Source organism: Prionailurus viverrinus, chromosome B4, assembly GCF_022837055.1.
Source record: "Prionailurus viverrinus isolate Anna chromosome B4, UM_Priviv_1.0, whole genome shotgun sequence".
NCBI classification, from domain to species: Eukaryota; Metazoa; Chordata; class Mammalia; order Carnivora; family Felidae; genus Prionailurus; species Prionailurus viverrinus.
In genome coordinates this window covers 130949062-130974518 of record NC_062567.1, presented here as the reverse complement: position 1 = coordinate 130974518, position 25457 = coordinate 130949062, and the positions used below count along the sequence as shown (strand labels likewise).

Here is a 25457-nt window from a genome sequence, read left to right as displayed (position 1 = left end):
GGATATTTTGGCCCCACATGCCTTCCTCTTGTCTTAAAAATTCAGTATTTGTGCAAGAAAGAAGAGCAGTCATTATTAAATTCCCCTTGAAGATCCCCAGCATTCCTCAAAGATCACAGAAGGGCTCTGCGATTCCTTTCACAAACTGTTTCTCTGTCGTAGGATTTAATTTGTCTCAACCCTTTTGGTCGAACGACTTTATCCTCAACAGACGACAAAAGCGGTGCCAATTTTATTCTCACTTAATTTAACTTAATTTTCATTTAATCATTTAAAACATACACAAGTAGTCCAAAGCAGTGACTCTTTTTCCAGTCACTGATTTGCACCAAACCGAATTCTGAAGACTCTTTCAATCTGCCTATTGTTTTGCAAGCCTCCACTTATTTTCCATTCTAATCCCCCAGCACAACTCTTACACATATCCATCCCTGCTTGCTACCCTTACTTTCCAGCTTTTGAAAATACCCCTTTAAAACCTGAGTCATCAGAAAGCTTTCATCAGAAGACCCACTGGCTGTTCCCACTGTATCTTTCTTTAGCATAACAGAGTTCAATGAACGCTTCTGAGTCACCGTCTCCGCCACGTTCTCAAGAATACCTGCCTACCTTTCCTTTGATGCTTTCTAGTCTAGAAACAAGTTCAAGTCTCCTGTCCGGGGCTCACCAACTCACTTTCTTCCAAGATCTCAGCCACTTTTCACCTAACCCATTAACACTATCATTTTGGGAAGTATTTTGGGTAAAAGTCACGGTTCTCCTAGCTGTTCCTCTATTCTCTAAGAGATGCTGAGTGTTGCCAACCAATGAGAACATTTGTTTGATTTTCTTTTTTTTTTTTAAATTTTTTTGTTTAACGTTTATTTATTTTTGAGACAGAGAGAGACAGAGCATGAACAGGGGAGGGGCAGAGAGAGAGGGAGACACAGAATCTGAAACAGGCTCCAGGCTCTGAGCTGTTAGCACAGAGCCCGACGCGGGGCTCGAACTCACGGACTGTGAGATCATGACCTGAGCCGAAGTCGGACGCTTAACCGACCAAGCCACCCAGGCGCCCCTGATTTTCTGTTTTAACGGTTGGACCCCTAGCAAATGTGAGCTCTGGGTGAGCACACCACTGTACATTGTGCTTCTGCACCAGTGTTTTTTTTTTAAACATTTATTTATTATTGAGAGACGGCAACATGAGCATGGCAGGGGCAGGGAGAGGAGAGACACAGAATCGGAAGCAGGCTCCTGGCTCTGAGCTGTCAGCACAGAGCCCGACGTGGGACTCGAACTCACAGACCACAAGATCATGACCTGAGCTGAAGTCAGATGCTTAACCGACTGAGCCAACCAGGCACCCCATCTCTGCACCAGTTTTATGGCCTGCGTGAGGGACTTGGTTTTTTTTTTTTTTTTTAATTAATTTATTTATTTATTAAAAAAAAAATTTTTTTTTAACGTTTATTTATTTTTGAGACAGAGAGAGACAGAGCATGAACGGGGGAGGGTCAGAGAGAGGGAGACACAGAATCGGAAGCAGGCTCCAGGCTCTGAGCTCTCAGCACAGAGCCTGACGCGGGGCTCGAACTCACAGACGAGATCATGACCTGAGCCGAAGTCGGCCGCTTAACTGACTGAGCCACCCAGGCGCCCCTTAAATTTTTTTTAAATGTTTACTTTTGACAGAGAGAGAGAGAGAGAGACAGGGAGACAGAGCATGAGCAGGGGAGGGGCAGAGAGAGAGGGAGACAGAATTGGAAGGCTCCTGGCTCTGAGCTGTCAGCACAGAGCCCAACGCGGGGCTTGAACTCACAGACGAGATCATGACCTCAGCCGAAGTCAAACACTCAACCGACTGAGCCACCCAGGTGCGCCGAGGGACTTGGTATTAAGAAAGAAAAAAAAGCCTGGGTGGCTCAGTCAGTTGAGTGTCCGACTTTGGCTAAGGTCATGATCTCATGGTTCGTGGGTTCGAGCCCCACATCAGGCCCTGTGCTGACAGCTTAGAGCCTGGAGCCTGCCTCCAATTCTGTTTCTCCCTCTCTCGCTGCCTCTCCCCCACTCGTGCTCTGTCTCCGTCTCAAAAAAAAAAAACAAAAAAAACAAAAAAAAAAACCTTAAGAAAAAAGGTAAAAAATTCAATAATCTTTAAGCATTGATTATGGGTTGAAATGATCATTTATATTGGCTTAAAGAATACGTACTATTAAATTTAATTTTACCTGCTTCTATTTATCTTTTTAAATGTGGCTACCAAAAACTTGAAATTACATTATGGGGTTTGTGTCATATTTCTATGGGACAGTGGTGCTCCGAGGCCATCAGCGTTGTTTCTAATTTCCCTTCCAAAGGGAAAGGATTCTATGATTCATGGGAAATCTACTCTGCTTATTTTGTTTTCCAACCTGCTGGCCTCCAAAATAAATAGCTATTGTCTGAGCTCTTTCTTCCCACTTCTCGGTTCAGTTCTAAAAGCTCTACTGAACAAATCAGCTGGTCTCTTCATCGACCCATTTCTCTTCAGTCTTGAGACAGTAGGACATCCTTTGCCAAGAGCCCATTCTTCCCACCCACCTCCCACATTCCTATCACTTGATATTAGCGACAGAAACTACCATTCGAAGTAAAACCTGCGTATGATCCAGCAGTACCCTAGGAAACAAATCCATCCTAGGAGACAAATATAGGAATCTTCACAGCAGCATTCCTCCTAATAGCAGAAACCTGGAAACTACCCAAATGTCTGCTGGTGGTGGAAAAGATCAATGATGGTATATTCACGTAACAGAGTACTATATGAATCATAACTGACCAAATCAACCTGGGGAAATCTCAGAAACAGTATCAAGTGAAAAAAAAGCAGAGAAGGCTATAAACTGCAAGTTTTTGTCACATCAAGTGCAAAAAAGGCAAAATGAAACTATATTGTTTAAAGACAGGTACAGAAAGACTATAAAGAAATGCTAACACAGGGGCCTCTGGCTGGTTCAGTGGGTGGAGTGTGCTGGCTCTTGATCTTGGGGTTGTGGGTTCAAGTCCCAAGTTGGGTGTAGAGGTTACTTAAAAATAAAATATTAAAAAAAAGAAAAGAAAAGAAAGAAACGCTAACACAAGGTGTTTTTATACTTTAAATTTAATTTGAATGCCAGTATCTCATGTGTGCCATGAAGTGACAGTTATAACAACGATAAAGGTTATACTTTGAGGACTTCCTGTCTAGCTCTGCCCCATGTTTCCCTCCCCCAGACCGCACATGCACTGTCCTCCAATGAATACAAAAGGACCAGAGAGAAGCACCACTAGGCTCCTGGCAAATGGCTATTCATACCTGGGACTCAGAGTAATTAAAGTGCAGGTTGGCACATTCCCGTAGCAGGGAGTTAATTATTCTGGCTTAAAAGCCCTTCAACCTCCAGCTGGGCTGGAGAAAGGGAAGATCTAGTTGGAGTCAATATGGCATTTAACAAAGCACTGCAGGTGCAAAATGACAGCAGTTTAAAGCAAGACAAAAGCCTGGTAGAATAGGTTACATTCTGAATATTTGAGTCACAGGAGGAAAAAGGCAAGGCAGAAACCCAACGCCTGGAATATCTGTAACAAATCTTAAAGATGAGTTTCAGTGTCTTCTTCCCATGTTCACACTGAATACTGACTGCCCCTAAAGACAGTTAAAATGGATGTAAAAGTTGGTATTTTCAAAAACCATAAGTGTTCATGTACTTTGACCCATAAATTTCATCCTGAGCAACTAAATTTGGAAATAATGTGGGCAAAATATCTATGTATAAGGATCGCATATAAGATCTAAGTATACGGGTTTCTCTACTGCATTATTTAGAACAGTGAAAAATTAGAAATAATTTACTATCCAATAATAGGCGAAGAGAATGTCCCAGGAAATCAAAGTAAGTTTACCTGATGGAACATTATGCCTTCTTCATTAAGAACAATCAACAGGAAAACTATGTAGTAACAGAGGAAAATACTATGTATGACCCAAAGTTAATACAAACAGTAGGATATAGTGACCATGGATGTCATGATGTGGAAAGTATGCCTGGATACGAAAAGTCTGAGTAGGGGATTTTGTAAAAATAATCTCTGTCTTTGCATCTGGGTTGGGGGTTTCTGGAAGAATTTTTTCTCCATTATCCAAACTTTCAGTGTGGTTATTATATTGCCTCTACTTAAAAAAAAAAAAAAAAAAAAAAAAAAGCTATCCAGCTCCTTTGTTTTTTAAAATATGGAAATGTTAGGGAAAAAAAAACCTGAAAAATCTGAAGTTTTCATTGTTTAATATTCTGCCCCCATTATGCATCAAATAATGTTAACCATGTTTTGCTAAACAAATCCCAAAAATGTAGAACACAAATACTTTTCTTTCCCATGCACAGCAGATACTTTGGTCATAAAGAGATTGGCAGTCTTTAAGTCTCTCAGACTAAGTTTTTTTCCTAACAATATTCTACTTTCTAAATCATTCTGAAATGCGTCTTCCCATGATTTGACACATATTTACTCAAAATGCATGCCCTGCACAGTTGTGGATGTTCAGGATCCAGCAGTGAACAAAGTAGACACAGACCCTGCCACTGTGAACCTTAACACGCGCCTGGGGGCGTGACAGCCAAGTGGTGCCGTACTGTCCTCAGCCCGGCCTGGGAAAGCCTCTCCCAGAAGGTGCCATGGAGGCAGAGATCTGAAGCAAATACAGATGGAGCCGTGTGGCAATCTGGGAGAAGAGTGTTCTAGAAGCACCCTTGGTGCGCTGGGGCCAGTTGAGTGGAGAGTGGCAGGTGTGGGTGGGGGTGGCAGGAGGTCACCAAGAGCGTCAAAGACAACAGCAAAGAGCTGGCTTTGTATTTTCAGTGAGAGAAGGAGCGATGAGAGGTTAAAGTAGTGACATGATTTACCCTTAGCTTTCTGTGATGCTGGAAAAGCTCCACCTCTGCAGTATTCATTCCGTAGCCACCAACCAGGCATGTCTATTTAAATTTAAATCAATTAAAATTAAAATTTCAGTTCTTCCACTCCACTGGTCACATTTCAAGTGCTCAGGTGGCCTAAGGCCTACCCTGGATAGCGTGGTTTTAGAGGATCAGTCAGAACGCTGGGTGGAGAACAGACTGGAGGCAGGCAGGTGTTGTATATGACAGGGCAGGACCAGTCAGGAGGCCATTTCTAGGAAAGAAACGGTGGTCGCTCGCCATGGGTCATGTTAGAGGAGGCGGTAGGGAAGGGTCAGATTCAGGACAAAGTTCTAAAGGGGAACTTGTTGATGGACTGAATGTGGACCGTGAGAGGCCTCACCACTAGCTCTGTGGCCTGTGGCCCAAGCACCTGCAGAGGGGAAGTGCTGCTTACTTAGAGGAAGGGGATGTTTTAGAGGGGAGTATGGGATGAAATCATGAGCTCTGTTTCGGACATGTTGACATGAAGTGCCTATAAGGTATCCTAGCAGAGATGGCCAGAAGCCCGTGGAATTGAGAACGGAGATCTGGGCTGAAGACTCAGTTTTGGCCCTGTCATACCTAAAGTCATTTCCTGGGTGAAGTCACCCAGCAGTAGCTGCTGATGGTGAGGAGAAGTTCAAGGACTGTGACTGGGTCACTCTGATTTTTTTTTTTTAATGTTTTTATTTATTTTTGAGAGAGAGACAGAGAGAGAGAGAGAGAGAGAGAGAGAGAGAGGGCGCATAAGCAGGCGAGGAGCAGAGACAGAGAGGGAGACACAGAATCTGAAGCAGGCTCCAGGCTCTGAGCTGTGAGCACAAAGCCCCACTTGGGGTTTGAACTCAAGAGCCATGAGATAATGACTTGAGCCAAAGTCAGATGCTTCACTGACTGAGACACCAGGTGCCCCTAACATTTAAATGTTGGGGAGGGGAGGAGGAGCTTGTAAAGGAGACGGAGAAAGAAAGGCAGGTGGAGAACCAATATACAAGGTGTCCAAAAACCAGATGAATGAAAGTTTCAAAAGGGACGACATGATCAACTATGTCAGATGCCGTGGATATGCAGAGTAAGGAGAGACTGGAGAGGTGACTGCGGTATCCCACAACACAAAGGTCATCTGGGACCTTCACAATGTCTTCATTCCTACTGCCACCTCCTTACCCGGACTCCTGGACTAGCCTTGTAACTGAGCTCCTTTGCTCTAGTTAGTCTGCCATTCAAATATGTCCTCCACATTACTGTCAATGTTATTTTTTCCAAACCTAAGTTTTCCTACGTTGCCACTCAGCTGAACAATTTTGCCCAATGCTACATTATCTATAGCAGCAGCAGCTAAACCTTAGGGTGCAGATAAAAATCAGCAGGGGGTTACTAGACCCTAACTCCCAAGATTGTGTCTCAGTAGATTGCAGAAGACCTGGAAACTGTATGTTTAAGAAGTAGCCCAGAAAACGGTTACAAGGGACAGAGTCCAAACTCCTTAGCAAGGCAAAGAAAGCTTTTCCAAATCTGGTGCCAAACTCCCTGGCTAGTTTTTTCCTATTCCATTCTAGACAACATCTATATGTTTCAACAAGCTTAATCTAATTATTCAAACCGACTGCATTTTTCCAAACATGCCATGTTCTTCCAGATATTACTGCCCCTTGTCCTCCAAGCTGCTCCTGCTGCACATTTAAACCTGGCTCTGCTCAGCAAACTGACTCATTCTTTAAGGCCCAGCTTAAATGTCACTCCTAGTGCACGGCCTTGCCCAGCTTCCAAACTGTGTTAAGCATTTCTACATCACATTTATCATGCTGCCTGTTTGCTGAGTGTTCTGCTATCACCCCCAGCAACTCCAGGAGGCTGTGTTAGGAGGCAGTGGTTTCTCCACCGTGTGAGGCCAACACACTACCAGGCACACCGCAGATAGTTGGTAACCACAGGATTGTGGCCTGACATGTGGGAGGGAGCTCATGGAGTTAGAAGACACACACAACCACTGTGGAGTGCTGGGGAAGTTAGGAACAGCTCTTAAAGGACAGACTGCCACCTGGGACCTGGAGAATGACTGGCACTTAGAGCGGTGAGGAAGGAGAGACACTTAAGAGGACTCCCAGACACCCAGGGCAGGACATGGAGACGAGAGGGCAGGGCGAGGAACATTCCTTCCTCTACTAAGACAGTTACAGACTCAATGTCAAAAACAGAATTTGAAATCTATAGGTTATGGTTAAAAAATACACACACACACACACACACACACACACACACACACACACACACCTTTGAAAGAAAGAGAGAGGGTGTACACATGAGCAGGGGAGGAACAGAGAGGGGGAGAGAGACAGAATCTTAAGCAGGCTCCAAGCTCAGCACGGAACCTGATGCGGGATTCAATCTCATGATCCTGGGATTGTGACCTGAGCTGAAAGCAAGAGTCGGACACCTAATGGACCGAACCACCCAGGTGCCCCTCAAATAAAATGTTTTTAAGACTTTGTCTTAAAAGATATTTCAAAAAACAAAACAGCAATAAAACCTGACCCTTTACAATCTGCTGATTGGACCTAGTTAAGTGCCCCGCCCCCTTTTGTCGGAAGGGATGAACTCCTCGCTTTTGATCTCAGTTCACCGAAGGAACATTATGAGGAGACCAAGGTCCCACGCTGAATCCTCACACGGGCTCACCAACTTTGATGTTGCTCTTCGGACCCACTTTCTCACAGACATACGAGGGGCTCTGTGGCAGACTGGCACAAATCTGTCACCTGGAGCCTGCAAACAATGCGCTGCACATGTCCTACTAAGAAACAGACCTAAAGGGTTTCCCAAACAAAGGACTGTATCCCGCAACGCAGAGCTGCTCCACGAGGAAGTCTCTGCCGCTTCATCTGTTCCCAACATTCCCCTGGAGCATCTAGCCAGCACTTCGGCATCCAGCTCCTCAAAACGTCTCAGAATACGTCAGAACCTGGCTATTCTCCCATTTACCTGCAGGGGAATCCTCAAGGGCAACCGATTTCAGAATATTGGCACATCAGTACAGTGCAGTACTTGTACGGTAGTTTCAATTACACGCAATTAAACCAATGCATGCAGTACTGGAAAAAATACGGAGATCGAAAAGGAACGTAATCATAATGTTTTTCATAGAAAACCATCTTTGTGTGTACGATACAATACAACAAGGAGTTGGACATTTTGTTCCAAAAATCTTGATCTGGATTTTTTACATTAAAAATTTTGTTTAATGTTTGTTTATTTTTGAGAGAGAGAGAGAGAGCATGAGAGTGAGCGAGCACGAGTTGGGGAGGGGCAGAGAGAGAGGAAGACACAGAATCTGAAGCAGCCTCCAGGCTCCGAGCTGTCAGCACAGAGTCTGACACAGGCTTGAACCCATGAGCCATGAGATCATGACCTGAGCCAAAGGCGGACGCTTAACTGACTGAGCCCCCCAGGTGCTCCAAGACTTTTTACATTTTAGACATTTGGGTAACTATTGTTCCTTTTCTGCTTTTTCTGCCCACAAAACCCAGTTGGCAACTGGGCACCGCCTGTAGAGGCTTTACTGCTGAATCGTGGAAACATAAAATCGCTTACCTGGGGGGAAATAAACTGGGGAGGCACTTGCGCCCGGAGATTAGGAGAAGAATTTAGCGGCTGCACTGGCGTGTGCATACCTCTCGATTGTGCTGTGCTATTTCCAAACAAACCATGATTGCCACCCTGCAAACACAACAGCAACAGTTAAGGCTTTTTTGTTAACGTAAGAAAACGTGAAAAAGAAACAGTTCTGGCTTTCTATCCCTCAGAAGAATCACATCCTGTGTTCCGTGGAATCACAGAATTTTATAACCGAAAAATTCCTGGTCTCGGAATGCTTGGGAAAATTATCCAAATCAAATCATGCACACAGCACCACCACCCCTGCAGTCTGAGGCACTCTATAACCGAAAGGCTTACATTTGGTCAAATGTTTCAAAAAAGCATTTTTTTTTTTTTTTTTTTTTGTAATTGAAAGGTATAGGCAATATAATGTTTATTTCGACTACTCTCTTTTTTTCTTTTAAAGACTGGGTTTACCAAGTTTATTCTCAAATCCAATAATCTGAGCTCCACCTTGAAAGGCACCTGAGCACAAATGCAGGCTTCTGTATAATATCAACTGTAAAACAACACTATGATAGTAATGTCTCTGGCTTGATTAGTTCAATCACAAAATCAGTGCCACCCGCCTGTAGTCTAGCTCCTTAAGAACTCTACTCCAGATCTAAACAGGCTTTCCTATCTTGGGTCTGCTTGATCCCTCCTTTGCTAGATGACAAAATCTAAATCAAGAGTGAGATTTAAAAAAACAAAAGCAGAAAAGGAAAAAGTGAAAAACCATTATGGGGCACTAAAAAAAACCTCATTACTCACCTGTAACTTTTCATTCCAGTGTATGAATGCCAGCCTGGTAAAAAATAAGCTTAATTCCCTGATTTCTGGAGGACGAACTCACTGGACCACTTCTAGGCTATTCCAATCAAAGAATTACAGAAAACCAGGCTATATGATGGCCCTTCTGACTTGTTTCAAGCTGAGAAAAGCCCTTCAGCCAAAAAAGCCATATTTGATAACTTGACACTGTTCCTTCTGTCTGAGGAAAGTTTCTACACCATCTTCACTTGGCCTTGAGGCCTAGCTCAGAGCTCATCCTCATAAAGGAAGGCTTCCCCCAACTTTCTTCCTCGGTTCACATTGAAATTAACTGACCCACCTGTATGTTCTCAAAACACTTAAAGTCATTCTTTGATGGCATCAGCAAGTCATGTTATAGTTATTTTCCATTCTGTCTTTCAACCACCAGCTTACTATTTCCTTCTCTGTATTCCCAGAACTCTATAATAAAGTCCTAGTCTGTAGGATGCTAATACCATGACCCACCAATTTCATACACTTGGCAACATCCTACTGTACATCCTTAGTGAAGGCAGCTGGACCACTGCCTATATACCTAGTCTGTGTATTCTGAACGGAAGTCACCAACTTATCCGTGGCTTCACGGGGATTAAGGTAATTTTAAAGAAGAATTTTGGAACAGCACCATTAAGTTCTAGAACACTAACGATATTTCAATGGCTTGATGATTCAAAATAGATTAAGGGACTGCTACTGGAAAATTAATGAACTTAAAAGCACTGAAAATAAAAATGGCTATGAACATAAAGTGGAAAAGACAATCAAAATCTGTGTCTATGTCATAAAAGAAAATCAAAGATCTACCATGAATTTTAAATCTCCCAAAGGACTCTTAAAACATGAAAAGACCTTTAATTCTACAAACTATAATGTCTCCACTTCCCCTGACTTACTAATCAAAATTGTCACTCTAAGGTGACGTGGCTTGGCTCTAACTTTTCTGAGATCATGGTAGCTGGTAGCTTACCTACTGATCATTCTCAAGAACACAAGAAACATCTGTTTCATTGAGAATATTCTGCTAAGATGATTCTCATACTTCACTATCAAAGTAATGACCTTGGACGGGTCCTTGGATGGTGGGGTTACTGGTAGCTGAAGTCCTTCCCAGAATCCATGTTTTAACTGGTCCAAAACTGCTTTGTGAGGATCATTTTAAATTCCAACTGCTCTTTTGGTAAGAAATATTAAAAGGAATTTCACTTTTTTTTTAGTTCTTGTGAAATCAGGCCCTACCTGCACATTCCCAGTGGACAGATGCCCCCTACCTCCACTGGAGGTTTCAGGTTTTCTTTATCAAGTATCTCTAAAATCGTATCAAGCCCTGTGATACGTCCAATATGGATAACAGTACAGATGAGTCAATGGCAGTCTATCAAACAACACCTTCTCTCTTTTTAAATATGAAACCTGGCACTGTCATTTGCTTTCTTAGCTTAGAAGTAGCTATTTTGCACACTAATATGTCTAGAGGCAATCATATAGATTCAGTTTTTTTTTTTTAAGTATGTTTAGAAATTAGGAAAGCGGTCATCAAACGCTATTTATATGTTAACCGCAGTTAATCTGGTTATTTCTACAGCTTCACTGTTATATGATGACCTGAGTCCAATATTTATTGGTGATATTTGCCTCAACTACAGTGTTTAACTCAGAAAGGCATATAAATTAAAAACAGTGTTAGCAAGCTGACTGAAATCTGTGATTTTAAAATAAAAACCTCACATTTTAATTTTTAAATAGGAAGTATATGAAGTCTGCATGAAAATAGTCACGTGCGAAAAAAGTCATGATCATATTTAGTTGATTCACAATGGACTTTGTAGCAATCCACAGATTCAAAAAACAAAACAAAAAACCAAACCAAAAGAAATCAAAGAGGAATGACCTTTTCTTAGTGTCCAGTGCACGGATACTTCGGCTGGTTTATGTTATACTAAAAATTATATACTAATGGCATTTGATAAACATGTGATCCTGTGGGCATGTTTATAATCATTACTCAAGAGTGTTAGGGTAACTTATATTTTGTATACCTCAATCCTAAACAAAAAAGCTGCCCAAAACCACTGATGTAATTATTTCTTCTCTGTTTATAAAAGCAACGCACATCTACATTCTCTATGGAAACATTAAGAAATACAGGGAAATATAAAAAATAAAGAAAACAAGAAATTACCCAAAACTCCCAAACCAGAGATAACCAACTGAATACATGGATATAACATGATCCATTTAAAAAATGTGCTAAGGCAACAATTAGAAGCGTATGAAAGACCTGCGTGTAACTGGAGGACTATGGTGTGAGAGAGGTTTTACATCATCCTTTAACTTGTATGTGAAAGCCCTCATGTGGAAACAGAATGGATACAATTAATAATTAAACATCCTTCCATGATATCCTGAGGTGAAAGCCACAGTGACAGGTAAGTGGTCACAGAACTGTGGCTAGGAAAATATCATCCCTGGAGTCACTGTCACAAGGGAATTGTCTCCAAATTCCTGGTTTTCTCTACAAGAACTACACAGGAGCTGCAGTGACAGCCCCTCAGGCTGCCTTAGGCCCGCAAAGGTGAGAGAGGGGGCCTTAGGGGGCCAGCCCTGCCGGTCTCACCCAGTGCACAGCCCTTCCTGGGACCACGGAGACGCACCCCTAGGGAACGGGGTGCCCCAGGCTGTTTGCCACATCTGAACAATATCAAGTCTTCCCAAAGCTTCGTTCTCTCATATCAAATTACCTTTCTCTGGTTAATTATTATATTTTACGCTTAAGGACATTAGATTTTAAGATGCTATAATGCTCAAGTATTTACTCTTTACTAGTTTTGCCACTGTTTTTTAGTTAGAAGTCTTATCAAATTGAACAGACTTCAAAAGTATCACTTGCCATTCAATCTAATGTTAAAAATGGCAAATAAGTTGCTAAGGTAGGCGTAATAAGATACCTATGTAGCCTCTTTAACATTTTCCTAAGCCAGTTATTAACTTATTAAATGTGAACTTATGACCAAATATGAGAGGACTAAAGAAACAGATTGAAAATAAAATCCATGTTGAGAAAACATGAAGAGAGATGGGTTCTATGGGCTGAAAGATCTAAAGCCTAATACTTAGCATCATTCTGTGCATTCAGTAATCAACAAATTTCCCAAGACAGACAAAAAATGCAATAAACTGCAGACCAGGGCCAAGGCGAGGCCACAGCCGAGCAGTTACAAATTTGAGAGGCCTCCTTACTTGTCTAGCAGCGAAGTTTTGGGGGTTGAGCCCTGTGCCGATTGCTCCAAGGCTGACGTTGGGTAGTGTGGAACCAGAGGGAGACAGCTTGTAGCTGGGAGAAGGGGAGAAGGGAGAGCAGGGAGCCTCATCCCCAAGGCACCCATCTTGATTGGAGAAAGGCAAAGTCAGCTGAAAAGCAGTAGGAGTTAGCCAATCACAAGGAGTGTTGGTTAGTGAAGCAACAGAATGCAAGAAGGGACAAGAGAGAAACACTAGGAACAAACAGAATTAGAGTGTATTAGCAATAAACGAGGATGGAATTTGGATCTGGTAAGAGTCATCACACTTGGCCCAACAGACACCATCTGTCATCTCTGATCCAGATTTTTTCTTATTCTCTAAGTCAGTAACACATTCTGCCCATTGCGTGAAGATAAACATTGCCAGACACTTTATTTTTATACATCTAATATCGATTACTCTAACGATGTGGCTGCTGGAACAGAAGCCAGAGTAATCTTGTGAATCTGTTGCTGCCTGGACCAGCATCAGTGGTGTCAAAAATGTGCTAGATCTAAAACTTTCAGTTTTAACTGCTTTCTGAAGACCGGGGCCATGGAAAATCTGTATTCTGAATCAAGGAATGATCTCCTCCATTAGAACTGATAAAAATCAAAACAAATAGGTATAAATGACACATTGAAATCAGGTACTTGAGAATTTGGACAGTGTACCACTGTAACTAAAAATAGGTCACTGGGGAAATGGAGAGAGAAAACAAAGGAAGTCTCTTCGAAACATCAAAAGACCAAGTTCTGGGCCATCTTGACAAAGCTAGAAGGCAAGGCCTTGGGAGATACAGATTGTTTACACAAGATCCCAAATTTAATTTCTCATTGCAAAGCAGCAGAAAAAAGAATTCAGAATAAATTTATCTCTAAAATTTCTTCTACACATTTTGAGTGTGCATTTCTTCTACTGTAAAAAGTCAGACCATATACCCCCTCCAAGTTTCATAAAATTTCCAAAAATTCAGACCACCTTCACCATACTCACATGCTAAGGACAGATGGTTCTAGCTACTGCCCAATCACCTGTTGACATCAATTGTTTTCACGTCACCACTTAAAAGCAGGTGATGTCTGCGTTTTGCTCATTAATTAATTCAGTAATTCTACATTTCCTCCTGGAATTAATTATCAAAAGAACAAATGGAAACCAAAGTGGTTCACATGAATTATTATCTCAAAGGATTCAACTCACCTTCTCAAAATAAGGCCCACTATCTGTGGTTCCCATGTCTTTGGAATTAGGTGGACGGAACCCAGATCGATCCTTCCTCATGATATCATTAAAATCCCCGAGATTCATCGCTCTCTTGTCCACGTCAAATTTTTTATCTGGAAGGCTCCCTGAAAAGTAGCACAGAAGAAGTGAAAATTTCAAGAACCAATGTTTTGACCAGGAGTGACCAGTCCCACTTGCCTCCCGGGGGTGTCAAGTGTAAGACCACGAGAGATCTTGTTGGTTGAGGCTGCTGGGGACCCTCCCTGGAGCACATGTGGATCCTTTTGTTTCTTTTTAAAAGATCTGTATCTGTTGTAGCTTGTTTTCAATGGAAGACTGAAAGAGAGACTTAGGGCCAAACTGGTAAAAATCCAACTAAAAAAATATCCTAACTGGTTATTGATGTGTTTGAGGAGTATAACTGGCTCATAAATTCAAATGTCCTCAGTGAGAGAATTTGTCTCTTGCTGCTATTTAGCATCTGCCAGATAAATGGGTAGGGTTGGTTGTGAAACAGTTACTGGGGATAAAGAGGCCTATTAGGCACAGCTGTGACCCTAGAATTTAGAACTCAGACGTGAACACATCAAGTGAACAATGTGATTTCCTAGGTACCATGATGGTCCTCTTTTCTTCAAAGCCCTGGAAATGTGCTATTGTACATGGGCATGATCAGTACCCCTGGAAACTTACGTTTTTGTTATTCTTAGACTTTTTCTTTTTTAAAGTTTACTTGTTTATTTTGAGAGAGAGAGAGAGAGAGAGAGAGAGAGAGAGAGAGAGAGAGAGACTTGCGAGTGAGTGGGGGAGGGGCAGAGAAAGAAAGAGAGAGAGAGAATCCCAAGCAGCTTCTGTGCTGATAGCACGGAGTCCGACTCGGGGCTCGAACTCACGAACCATGAGATCATGACCTGAGCTGAAATCAAGAGTCGGACGCTTAACTGAGTCACCCAGGCGCCCTGTCATTCTTAGATTTTAAAATATCATCAATCAAAGGCTATTTCCCTTATGACCCAGGACTGTTTTACTTTCTTCTCGGTTTGACTCTCTTTAAGGTCCTCAAAGTGAGCAACAGCATCACGGTGAGGAGCCCACAGACTAAGGGCTGACACGGCATCTGCTCCACTTGCACTGGGACAGCTCGTCAGTAATGAAACATCTCGGTGCACACGCGACGAGAAATCTGAGAGTGGAGTCTGGCGGGGCCACAGACATATTTTGTTCGGCCACACACCACAGTTTTTAAAATCCGAATTAGTTTCCAGTATTTAAAAATCAGGATGTCAACATATGTCTGAATTGCTGACAAAGCTGGGCCTTTACCCTCCAAGGCAACAACTGCCAAGGGTAGTCAAGTGGCCGCCTTACAGGTGGCCTCCAAGTCCCAATTTCTTATACCTGGCATACCCCACTCCTTTACGTTACTTTCTTGGATCCTGCAGCCATTTCAGTCATCAGTCCCTACCTAGTGTGTAGGACGATCCTTCGTGTCTGCTGACTAGCACCCAGCCCAGTCAAATGGAGGAGGGAACCAACGTAATGATGATTAACAACAATATATCCCGTTCACGTTAGTGGAGTGATACACACCTACAGACAAATCCATTTTGCTGCTTGGATTATCTTCAGTTTGACTCTGAAAAATAAGCAACGGTGAGGGAGGATTAAAGGTTTGAATTCAATGTTTGAATCAGAGAGAAAAAAAAAAGGCATTATTTATGTGGGAGTGACAGCTTACTAGTGGGACCACACAAGGTCCTTTGATGTGAACCTTACACGGGAATGAAGACAATATCATTTATAATATGACTAATTTGATTGCTGCTGGGTCTACATTTGTAAATTCGATTTTCACATAGAATCAGTCAGTTTCAGCAATTCTACGGACAGAGCAACAGCTAAATAGCTGCTCAGAGAAATAAAACCCTGTCCTCAAGTTCCAGTCGGCTCGGGATCAAATTCCAGGAGTGTCAGCCAAATGACGACAACTTCTTCTCGTGACTTGTCAAGTCATGAAATCTGGAAATGTGCAGCCAAGTCAAGCCGTTTGTCTTTTGGCAACCAGGGACGGGGTGTCCCCACGATGTTCCCAAGAGATTAAAAAAAAAAAAAAAGAGAGAGAGAAATCCTACAAGAATTCCCTATATAATTAATTATAAATAATTTCTCTAGTTATTGTGCAGTTGTTGTCATTTTCAAAAGTATAATATTAAAAACTGGTACAGGAGTAGTCAGGGAAAATCATGTAAGTTTCAAGGGCCTGGCTCTTTCTTCCCCTAACCACCTAAGGAAAAGGGTACAAGGACTACAAATTCAAAAGTCATAACCTCTAAGTATTGGAGTTATTTCATTAAAAATAAGAGAAAATAAATATCGCTCAATCCAACTGAGAAATATTGTTTAACCAGTTTCCAAATCTGTAACTTTGTTTTGTTTTTTAAATTAAGACAGCTTTAAAGTTTATTTATTTATTTTGAGGGGGGAAGGGGCAGAGAGAGAGAGGAAGAGAGAGGATGCCAAGCAGGCTCTGCACTGTCAATGCAGAGCCCAATGCAGGGCTTGAAACCATGAACTGTGAGATCATGACCTGAGCCAAAGTCAAGAGTCAGATGCCTAACTAAGCCACCCAGGCACCCCTAAATCTAGAATTTTGAACTATATGTGACAGTGGTCTTAACATTTGTGCTACAAGTAAAAGATGGGGTATATTATACACAGGAGAAAATGAAACTTACCAGCAATCCCATATTTGAAAACTGTTTGGCAAGAGGATTCATCCATGAATCATTGTTTCCTCCTTTCAGTGAACACTATGGAAATGAAATGTGTAACCTCAGAACCAAATAATTTATTTTATCTCACTTCATAGCTGAGTTGCATTTAAGTACTGATTGAAAATGCAGAACCAACAGTTTACCTTTTTGAACCCAAATCTCCCTCTATAACTGTGGTTATTTTGATATTTTCAGTTCGTCTGGAAAAGTTCTCTAGTTCTATGTTTTCATTCTTATTTTATTCGTCACACTGAATTAGAAGTAACTGGAAAAACATACAGTCAGCTGGTGTTTTTACCTTATAAATAGAAGAAGGTCAATATCAGATTTTCTAAAATACAATGTTCGCATGCTAGTACTTTCCCTTTTAGTATCTTCTTGTAACCTAAGCCAGTTTGTATTAAAAGAAAAGAAAGAGTTTGATGCTAGTGCCTATTATTTGGAAAATAAATAGGCACTAGCCTATTTAAATAGGCTATTTAAACTGGTCATTAGTCTCTGTGTGGATACAATGAGGACTCATCTATGCAGCGCTTCATCTGCTTGTTACGTAGTATAAAGGACATGGGTCCCCAGTGGGAAAGACGCCTAGCAAAAGACACCATCCCTGATCTTACTGTAAAGCAAGGCGGAGGTGAGTTTTTATTTCTTAAGAAGGGACAACCTAGCGTCTCCCTGAAGAGGACCCCTATCAGCTCTACTTTTACTTCTGCAGAGAAGGCAGGTTGGACTATGATGAGCACTTGGTGGGGAGAGGTGGTGATGGGGCTTTGTGCATTTGTGCATTCTTCAAATAAAAACTGTGTTTTGATGATATTTGTTATGTCGATGTTATTAATTCTTGGAAGCGAGTAAGTTAATTTAAGTTCAGTTACAGGTTTTAAGGTCAAAAAAGCCCTCAGTGGAGGGAGGGGAGAATTGGTAGATTTGCTTAATGTGAATGGAGTTTCAGTTTTGCAAGACGAAATGAGTTTTGTGTCTAGATGGTGTTGATGGTCACATCGTCTAGTGTTGAATGGTGCTGAATGTACTCAATGCTACTGAACTGTGCGCACTTAAAGGTGGTTAAAACGGTACATTTTACGTTGTCTGTATCTGCATCACAATCAGTTATAAAAAAAAAAAAAAAGGCCCTCAGATACAAAAGGTCAGAATTGTCAGTCATGGGGCAGCCTGAGTGGGTGAGCACCTTCCCCCTGGTCACTTCTGGTCAGTAAGCAGTCTCCCTTGACTGCCTTTTCATTCCGTCTCAATGGGAGTTTGTAAATGACAAAAACAAGACCACAACAAGCCAGATAGCCTGAGAGTACAAAAATACTGAGGAGTTTACTGAATAATTCCTTTTGTGACTAGGGCGAACAGAAAGAAGTCCTCAGAAGGGAAATTGTAACGGGCGCTTAAACAGGATGTCTCCAACAGGAACTACCTGTGTTCTTAGGCTATCGAGTTACTATGTTCAGAACAAAATTAATATCCTACAGCAAAAAGTGATGACGGCGCAGCCCCCTTAGCCAACTGAAGACCTTCTAGGACAGCCCTTGGTATTTGAAACCAGGACAATATTCACTGTGAAGTTGAAATTATATGGCTGCCCACTTCTAATTTCCATCAATTTATCTGTGGAAGGGAAAAGAACACCTCTGCTGAGAGAGTGGTTCAGGTTCAAAGACCTGTTCTACATTGAAACCAAAGTCCTCATCGAATTAGGCACATCAAGGGGGACGTGGAGCTGCTCCAAGATATGGAAAGCCAACAGCTTTCAAACGCAAGCTGGGACGGGACGTAGGCACATCACCTGGTTGCTGCATCAGGCTTGTGCTCCGGCACTTTGCTTTGCTGGGAGGACGGTTCCGGGTTTTGGAATTTCCCGCATCAGAGAAAAACCAATCACGTTGATTGCCACTGGAAAAGCTATCTTACTTTGGTTTCTCTTCTGTATATCATGGGGACTTACCCTAAGGCCTTCCTTGGTTTTAGAATGCAAAAGCATAAAACATTTACAAAGTGTGCCTTGAAAGCTTCTGAAGAATTATAATATGGAAACTAAAAGTGAAAAAAAAATCTCCTGTCTCTGAAAATTCCACTTTACCCACAGCAATAGCTCTGAGGTTCGAGGTTTCAAGGTCATGGGGAAGGAAGATGAGGAGTAAAGAGGAAGTACTCAATTTGCTCTTAAGAAAATATTTTTCCCCTTACTTAGGGCCTCAGGGCTCCTTCCATTAGAAAATTCTCAGTTCTGCCTTCTAAGAATGAAGAAACAAGCTTGAACATTTCTAAAGTGGGCTACCTTCATCTGCTTCTTTCCTCCTTGTCCCCAGCTTGCTGAGTTGTGGGAGGAAGCACTTCCCTGAGAGCCGGCGGTGTTCCAGACTCCTCCATCGTCCTCCTCTTCCCAGCTGGGATGGCGAGTTCCCGTCACTGGACCATCACTCTCCCCCCAGCCATCTTGCATAGATTTGGAATCTTTAAGAAAAAAATGGAGGGACTGTATGCAACAGCTACATATAACAATAACCACAACGATTGGTCCTTATGAACACGGCATTCTGGGATATTTGTCCTCTTATCTAATCCATCTATACGGCCAGGCAAATATTCTACCCCCTTCCACATTCACATTACTCAGACAAAAGATAAGTATAACTATAGCTTTAACTACAGAGGATCCTGAAGAATAGAAGACTTTCTTAAAAATCTGGAGAAAAGTGCAAGTTTTGTGATGGAGGAAGGGTGATTCTGAGGTTGGGAAAGACACCTAAAAATCCTGACAGTACTGCTGAAGTACCTCCTTGTGCCAAGGGTCTGGTTAATATCTTCCACCAGCATTTCGGGTCTATTTCAAGTCTATGGCATGGTATTTCCCGTGATGATACAACCAGTTTTACTGTGAAAATCATGATGAAATCAAGGTCTTTATAAAGCTATTTCTTTTTTTTTTTTTTTTTTTTTTTTTTTTTAATTTTTTTTTTTTTCAACGTTTATTTATTTTTGGGACAGAGAGAGACAGAGCATGAACGGGGGTGGGGCAGAGAGAGAGGGAGACACAGAATCTGAAACAGGCTCCAGGCTCTGAGCCATCAGCCCAGAGCCTGACGCGGGGCTCGAACTCACGGACGGCGAGATCGTGACCTGGCTGAAGTCGGACGCTTAACCGACTGCGCCACCCAGGCGCCCCTATAAAGCTATTTCTATGCAGTGAAGGAGACTGATAATTTTTAAACTGCAGTCAAATTAACGACACAAGAATGAATTTCTAGAATACAGCAACGATTGTACTTCTTCATGGGCACTGGAAGAGTCAGAAATATCACACAATAAAACTGATAACAGAATTATTCTCATTCAAATTTTGAGAATTCGATATGACCACACTTTAAAAATAAAAGAAGATAATTCTTTAAGTCTGCAATATGGCAGAAAAGAGATGTTGGAATACTTTTTAAGAAAACTACAAACAAGTGAAAATGGGCACTTGAAACTGAATTTTTCAACAGAGGAACTTCCTATGAGACATTCCATAGCATCGGTTTACAAAGTTTTGCAAACTCCTGTGACAACACGTTGCCAGCTGGATCAAGTAAAGCTTAGACTTTCAACGATTATGAATAAGTGTGACATGCTTTGTATAAAAAATCCAAATGAAGCAATCTTTGTTGGGTTCAAGAAACCTTCAACGTTCCTATGTGGGTGGGAGTATGAGAGGAGACACAAAGGGACAAGGAAAACAGAAGGGTGAAGTCACTGGGCAGCAGAGGCTATGTTCCACATTAAAAAGCCACAAAATCTTTTTAAATTATACTAACAAAGGGGCAAAAATGCAAAATAGATATGGTGAGCAGTATTTAAGTTACTAGCAAAAAAAAAAAAAAAAGGTACCACATCAACATTTCAACTCTGGCCAGATACTAAACCTAACTTAAAATAAAATCAACAAAATTAACTTATGACTTCTAGTTCAACGTAAACATGTTAATACCCAAAGCTAAGTCACGGCGACTTGTTACTACTAATCATCTATTAAAGGTTCACGGTCCTGAATCTCACTGAAATGACAGTTTAAACATTACAGCAGCCCTCACCAAAATGTCTGACCCCCGAATTAATGGAAAATCCCTCACAGACAATGCTCTAAACTTACTAGGTTTCATGGCATTTGGAGCGTTGGAGGGTGCGTTCCCCCAGCCCGTGGTAGATGCTCCAGTGTCGTCCATTTCGCCCCACCCAGGACTGCTTTCATTTGGCTCACCCCAAGCTGAAGTACCATTATCTGGAGCAGGTGGTGTGCTTTTGCTCCAGACTGTAAAGAAAGAAAATGTGTCTCTAAGAATGATTTGTGAAATGAAACATCTCAACATCCAGGGGTAGGGGGTGGGGAGAAGGTGAGAGGACCAGTCACTCCTATGTTCTGCTGGCAGAAATACAAATACAGAAATACAGTTGCCTCGTAGGGGGCAACTGGTATTGTTGCTTTAACTTCGGGCCCAGTAATTCCGTTGCCAGGAAATTATACCATAGATACACTTGGAAAGTACGTGAAATGACACGTACAACAACGCTCTATCGCTGTTGAGAACGCTTCGGAAGCAACCTAAATACCTATCAAAAAAGGGCTAGTCCGACCAATCGCATCATCCATGAAATCAATACTGTACACAAAACAAAAGACAAAAACGTACATGCTAACATGGAAAGTTTTAAAGTAGGGTGAAAAAGGCAAGGCAGAGAACAGCAATTCCTTCTGTGTCAAATCTGTAAAGGGGAGACAGATTTTGGTACAGGTAAGGAACAAAATTTTTGAATGAGACACAAAACTCTAAAAGATTACCTGTGGGAAGAGATTCTAGGGGCTAAGATTCATTTATATATTACATTTTGCTTTTCTGTACAGTTTGGAGGTTTTTACTATATGGATAATTTTTTTTTACATGTTAGCAGATTTTATGCTCGATAGGGACTTAATGAACAATCTTTATTTCCTCCCTCATACTTTTCAATATTTGGGGGGAAAAAAAGAACTAGTTAAAAGCAATCATTTTGTAAGTGGCCGTAACTGCATTCACTGAACACTCCCCAAGGCTTACTCAGGGAGTGGGTAACTAACTATGATTAATTTTAACTAAAAAACAAAAACAAAAACTACCCCATCTGAACAGTGCATTCCCTTAATTTGTTGAATTCTATGCTTTATGGGGACATTCAAGTTGATAGTGCCAAAGATGATATTACCAGCATTACTTTTAATTTATCAGGTATGATGTTTCTATTCAAACAAAGGAAGAAGAAAAGTTTAATTCTGAGCAAGTGATTATCAGGAGAGAACAATTTCTTTTACAAAGCACTCCACTTCCAGAGGTGATCATTAAAAATCATATGGAGAGTGACTGAAGCCTTCCAGACCCCAGCTGGGCTAGAGCATTCTGATGGCCCCAGCAAGAGCAACAAAATACTTCCCCTCTGCTGGGGAAGGAGAAACACCGAGGATGTGTCCACGGGTAGAACTCGAATGGAAACCAGGTCTATTTCTGCTACTATTTTAATTCTTCACTTTAAAACCTGGAGTGTAGTTTGTTTAGTGAGCTGTATTTTTTGGATTCTGCAGACCAATACAATTAAAAAAAAAAAAAAACCCACACAAAGCAAAAAAAAACCCCCAAACTTTGGGAGACTAACACAGGGATGGCGTCTTTTCGCTTCTGCCAAGAAAGAACATTAAAATGTACCACCAGCATCTGTTATTGCTATCATCTCATAAAAAAGGAGATTCTGTAAACAGCAGAGTAGGGTTAACGTAGGAAAGATTTCCAGAACAAGGCTGAGTAAATGAAGCTTAATAATAATGCCCTGCTTTAGGATTTTTCACAAGAAAAAAGGCCACTGCCTACCTGATGCTGATTTACTGGTCATCGGGGTGGGCAGGTTTGGTTCTCGAGGTGCTGGGCCCCCTTGGGAATTCTTATCCCACAGATTCACATTCTTGTAGTTATAACTGTTAGGGTCTCCCCATGCGGAAGTGCCATCATCGATGTCCATTTTCCGACTAATTGACTGTGGGGATGGCTCTTCCCAACCACTGGGTTCCTCATCCTTAGGGGTTACTGGCTGTGGCCCGCTGCTCCAGTTGGAATTGGAAGGTCGTCCGTTGCCTGGAGGTGCTGGGGGTGGGCCTCCCCATGAACCAGAAGCCTCTGGTTGTGGTGGCGGTGGCTGCTGTGGCTGCTGCTGCTGTTGGTGCTGTTTATTCCAGGAATTGGGCTGTCTGCCTGTCTCGGTCCATGCTGGAGACCTTTTGCAATCTTCCCACCCGCCTTTGGAAGCTAGGCTTGTATTCCCACTGTTCCCCCAAGTTCCGATTTCGTTCTGCCCTCCTTCGCCCCACCCAGACACAGGTTTACTTGCAGGACTTTCCCAACTGCTGTTTTTCGCCTGGTCGACTTCCTCTCCCCAACCATTCTTCCCAGAAGTCCATCCTTGATTGGGCTGGCGTCCCCCTCCCCACCCCTGATCCTTGCTGGAGTTCTCATTCCAAGAGGAAGATGGCTTTTCATCTGGTCGGCCGCCTCCCCAGTTGGAAGAGTTGTTGTTCTTGTAGTCATTCCAGCCTCCTGTGTTCTTGGGGTCTTTCCACTCTGTAGAGGCTGAGAGCTCCCCCCATCCAGACTTCATTTGATTGCTTTGGCTGGGTGCATCTCCCCAGCCCCCTGAGTTCTTGGTCTGTGTGGCAGCGCTCTCCCACCCCTCAGTTCCTTTGTCAGATTTCCCCTCAGGCCTTGGCACCTCTTCGATATCCCACACCGTGTCCTGCTTAATTTGAGTTTGGCCCCAGCCAGTGTTTGAGAGCACCCTGGGGTCCAAATCAGTTCGGCTCAAAAGAGTCTGTAAGACAGCCTGACAATCAGGATGTGTGGGCCGGTATGACCGACGGCCAGAATTATGACTGTCACTACTTCCTGCTTTGTGGTTGCTTCCAGTGCTTTGACCTCCAACTTCACTTCCTGTGGAGCTGGAAGATCTTCCCCAACAGGGAGCCTGGGCATTGCCTTGGTTTTCAGGGAGGGGGTGGCCCTTTTGATTGTCCCATGCTCCAGTGCTAGAATTTGGTTGGTTTGGACCACTCCATTCTCCAATTTTCAACTCATCAGACCCAGTCGGCTGTTTCCATTCTCCCTGAGAGACCCCAGATGTCATTTTGTTCCCTTCACCCCATTTGTTGTCATTAGAGTCCTGAGGGCCAAAGTTCCAGGACCCACCCGTAGACCTGTTATTGTTGTCCCAAGAGTCATTTTTTGACCCAGTTGATTTCTGAACAGAGGCTCCTTTCCAGGAGTCCTCTCTATCCTTTCCATTGTTCCCATTGTTTCCAGAATTGCTTTGTCCAGAGGCTGTGTCAGTTCCAGAAGGCCCCCTAGCTGCACCCCAAGATCCAACACTCCCAGTCTTTCGATCTCCAGTGCTTTGTGAAGGGGCATCAGTGCTCCTGGAGGCGTTCGCCAAGCCCATTCCAAAGGGCATTCCCTTATTCTCCATGGGGTTTGGTGAACTTAAGTTCAAGGAGTTAGTGTTTCCATTTTTTGGTCCATCAGTGTTATGAATTTGAGCCTGTTCTCTGCCAGAGACAACAAAATTAACACCCGCATTTTCCATCTTTGACTGCTGTTCCCTGGATGCCTGACCTACTGTGCTAACCTGTGCACTGGAATTACTAGTATCTGTTTCCAATGCCCCTTTCCTAGGATTTCCTTCTTGGACCAGCGCTGGCCAGGCAGATGGGTTGCTATTTGGGTTAAAGTTGCTGAAGCCAGAGCCAGGTCCAATTCTATCCTGACCACTCACATTCCTCCAATTTCCTAGTCCATTGTTGCTCTCTGTAGTAGAGTTGGAAGATTGAACAGATTTAGTCTTAGGGTCAGATTTCCAGACCCCAAGATTACATTCGTTCCCAGAACTTGCAGACTGGCACTGGCTCCCTTTTCCTTTGTTACTAGTGGTGCTTCCTGGCAGAGCGCTCTTCTCAGAGCCAGGGTTCGAGGCACTGTTGTTATCGGTGGTGTTTTCGGAAGAAGACTCAGTGTCTTTGCTGGCGATACAAGGCCACTCTTCCATGTCAGACCCGTCTACAATCACCTTGTCCCAGATGTGAATTGGGTTGGGGGAGGCGCCGTTGTTGGAGGAGGCTCCCGGGCCCCAAGTGGAATTTGCATAATTTGAAGCAGCAGCACCTCCAAGGGTTGACTCTGGGGAAGAGATGGTCTCATCAATCACAGCTACACATGCGCGCTCTATTAACACCTCAAGCTCAAAGTGCCCCTAAGAGAGCTCATCACGCTTCCCCACAAACTAGCTTCTCTAGCCAGTTGCCTGTCTTAGTAAACTGTGTCACACCTTAGTCATCTCCTCTTTCATTTTGCCTGGTTGGTGTATTTGCTAGGTGTAACTCCACAACATGTCTCAAAGCTATTCCCTTGTCTTTTTTTTTTTTTTTTGAATGTTTATTTTTGAGAGAGAGTGAGACAGAGCACAAGTCGGGGAGGGGCAGAGAGAGAGAGGGAGACACAGAATCTGAAGCAGGCTCCAGGCTCTGAGCTGTCAGCACAGAGCCTGATGTGGGGCTCGAACTCACGAACTGTGAGATCATGACCTGAGCTGAAGTTGGATGCTTAACCGACTGAGCTACCCAGGTGCCCCTCCCCTTGTCTTTTCTATTGACAGAGAAGGGCCTTCTCATATCTTGAGACAATGCAGTAACACCCTGACCTTGCTTTGTATCTCGAATCTACTCTAAACACCCCTG

At 42.7% G+C, this 25457-nt stretch overlaps 1 protein-coding gene across 8 annotated transcripts in view; it reads right to left on the bottom strand.

The window, feature by feature from the left end:
- The window catches only part of TNRC6B (trinucleotide repeat containing adaptor 6B), a 253543-nt gene that overhangs the window by 35251 nt on the left and 192835 nt on the right, over nucleotides 1-25457 (bottom strand). For 7 of the 8 annotated variants that reach the window (XM_047864960.1, XM_047864966.1, XM_047864962.1 and 4 more), the window contains 8 exons: nucleotides 22552-24900; nucleotides 20808-20966; nucleotides 18957-19132; nucleotides 16631-16705; nucleotides 15486-15531; nucleotides 13872-14020; nucleotides 12627-12797; nucleotides 8529-8654 (listed from right to left, as the gene is read on the bottom strand). In XM_047864960.1, coding sequence (XP_047720916.1) covers nucleotides 8529-8654; nucleotides 12627-12797; nucleotides 13872-14020; nucleotides 15486-15531; nucleotides 16631-16705; nucleotides 18957-19132; nucleotides 20808-20966; nucleotides 22552-24900 — 3251 coding nt within the window. The remainder of the gene's footprint in view (nucleotides 1-8528; nucleotides 8655-12626; nucleotides 12798-13871; nucleotides 14021-15485; nucleotides 15532-16630; nucleotides 16706-18956; nucleotides 19133-20807; nucleotides 20967-22551; nucleotides 24901-25457) is intronic. The other variant, XM_047864968.1, reaches the window with a different exon arrangement.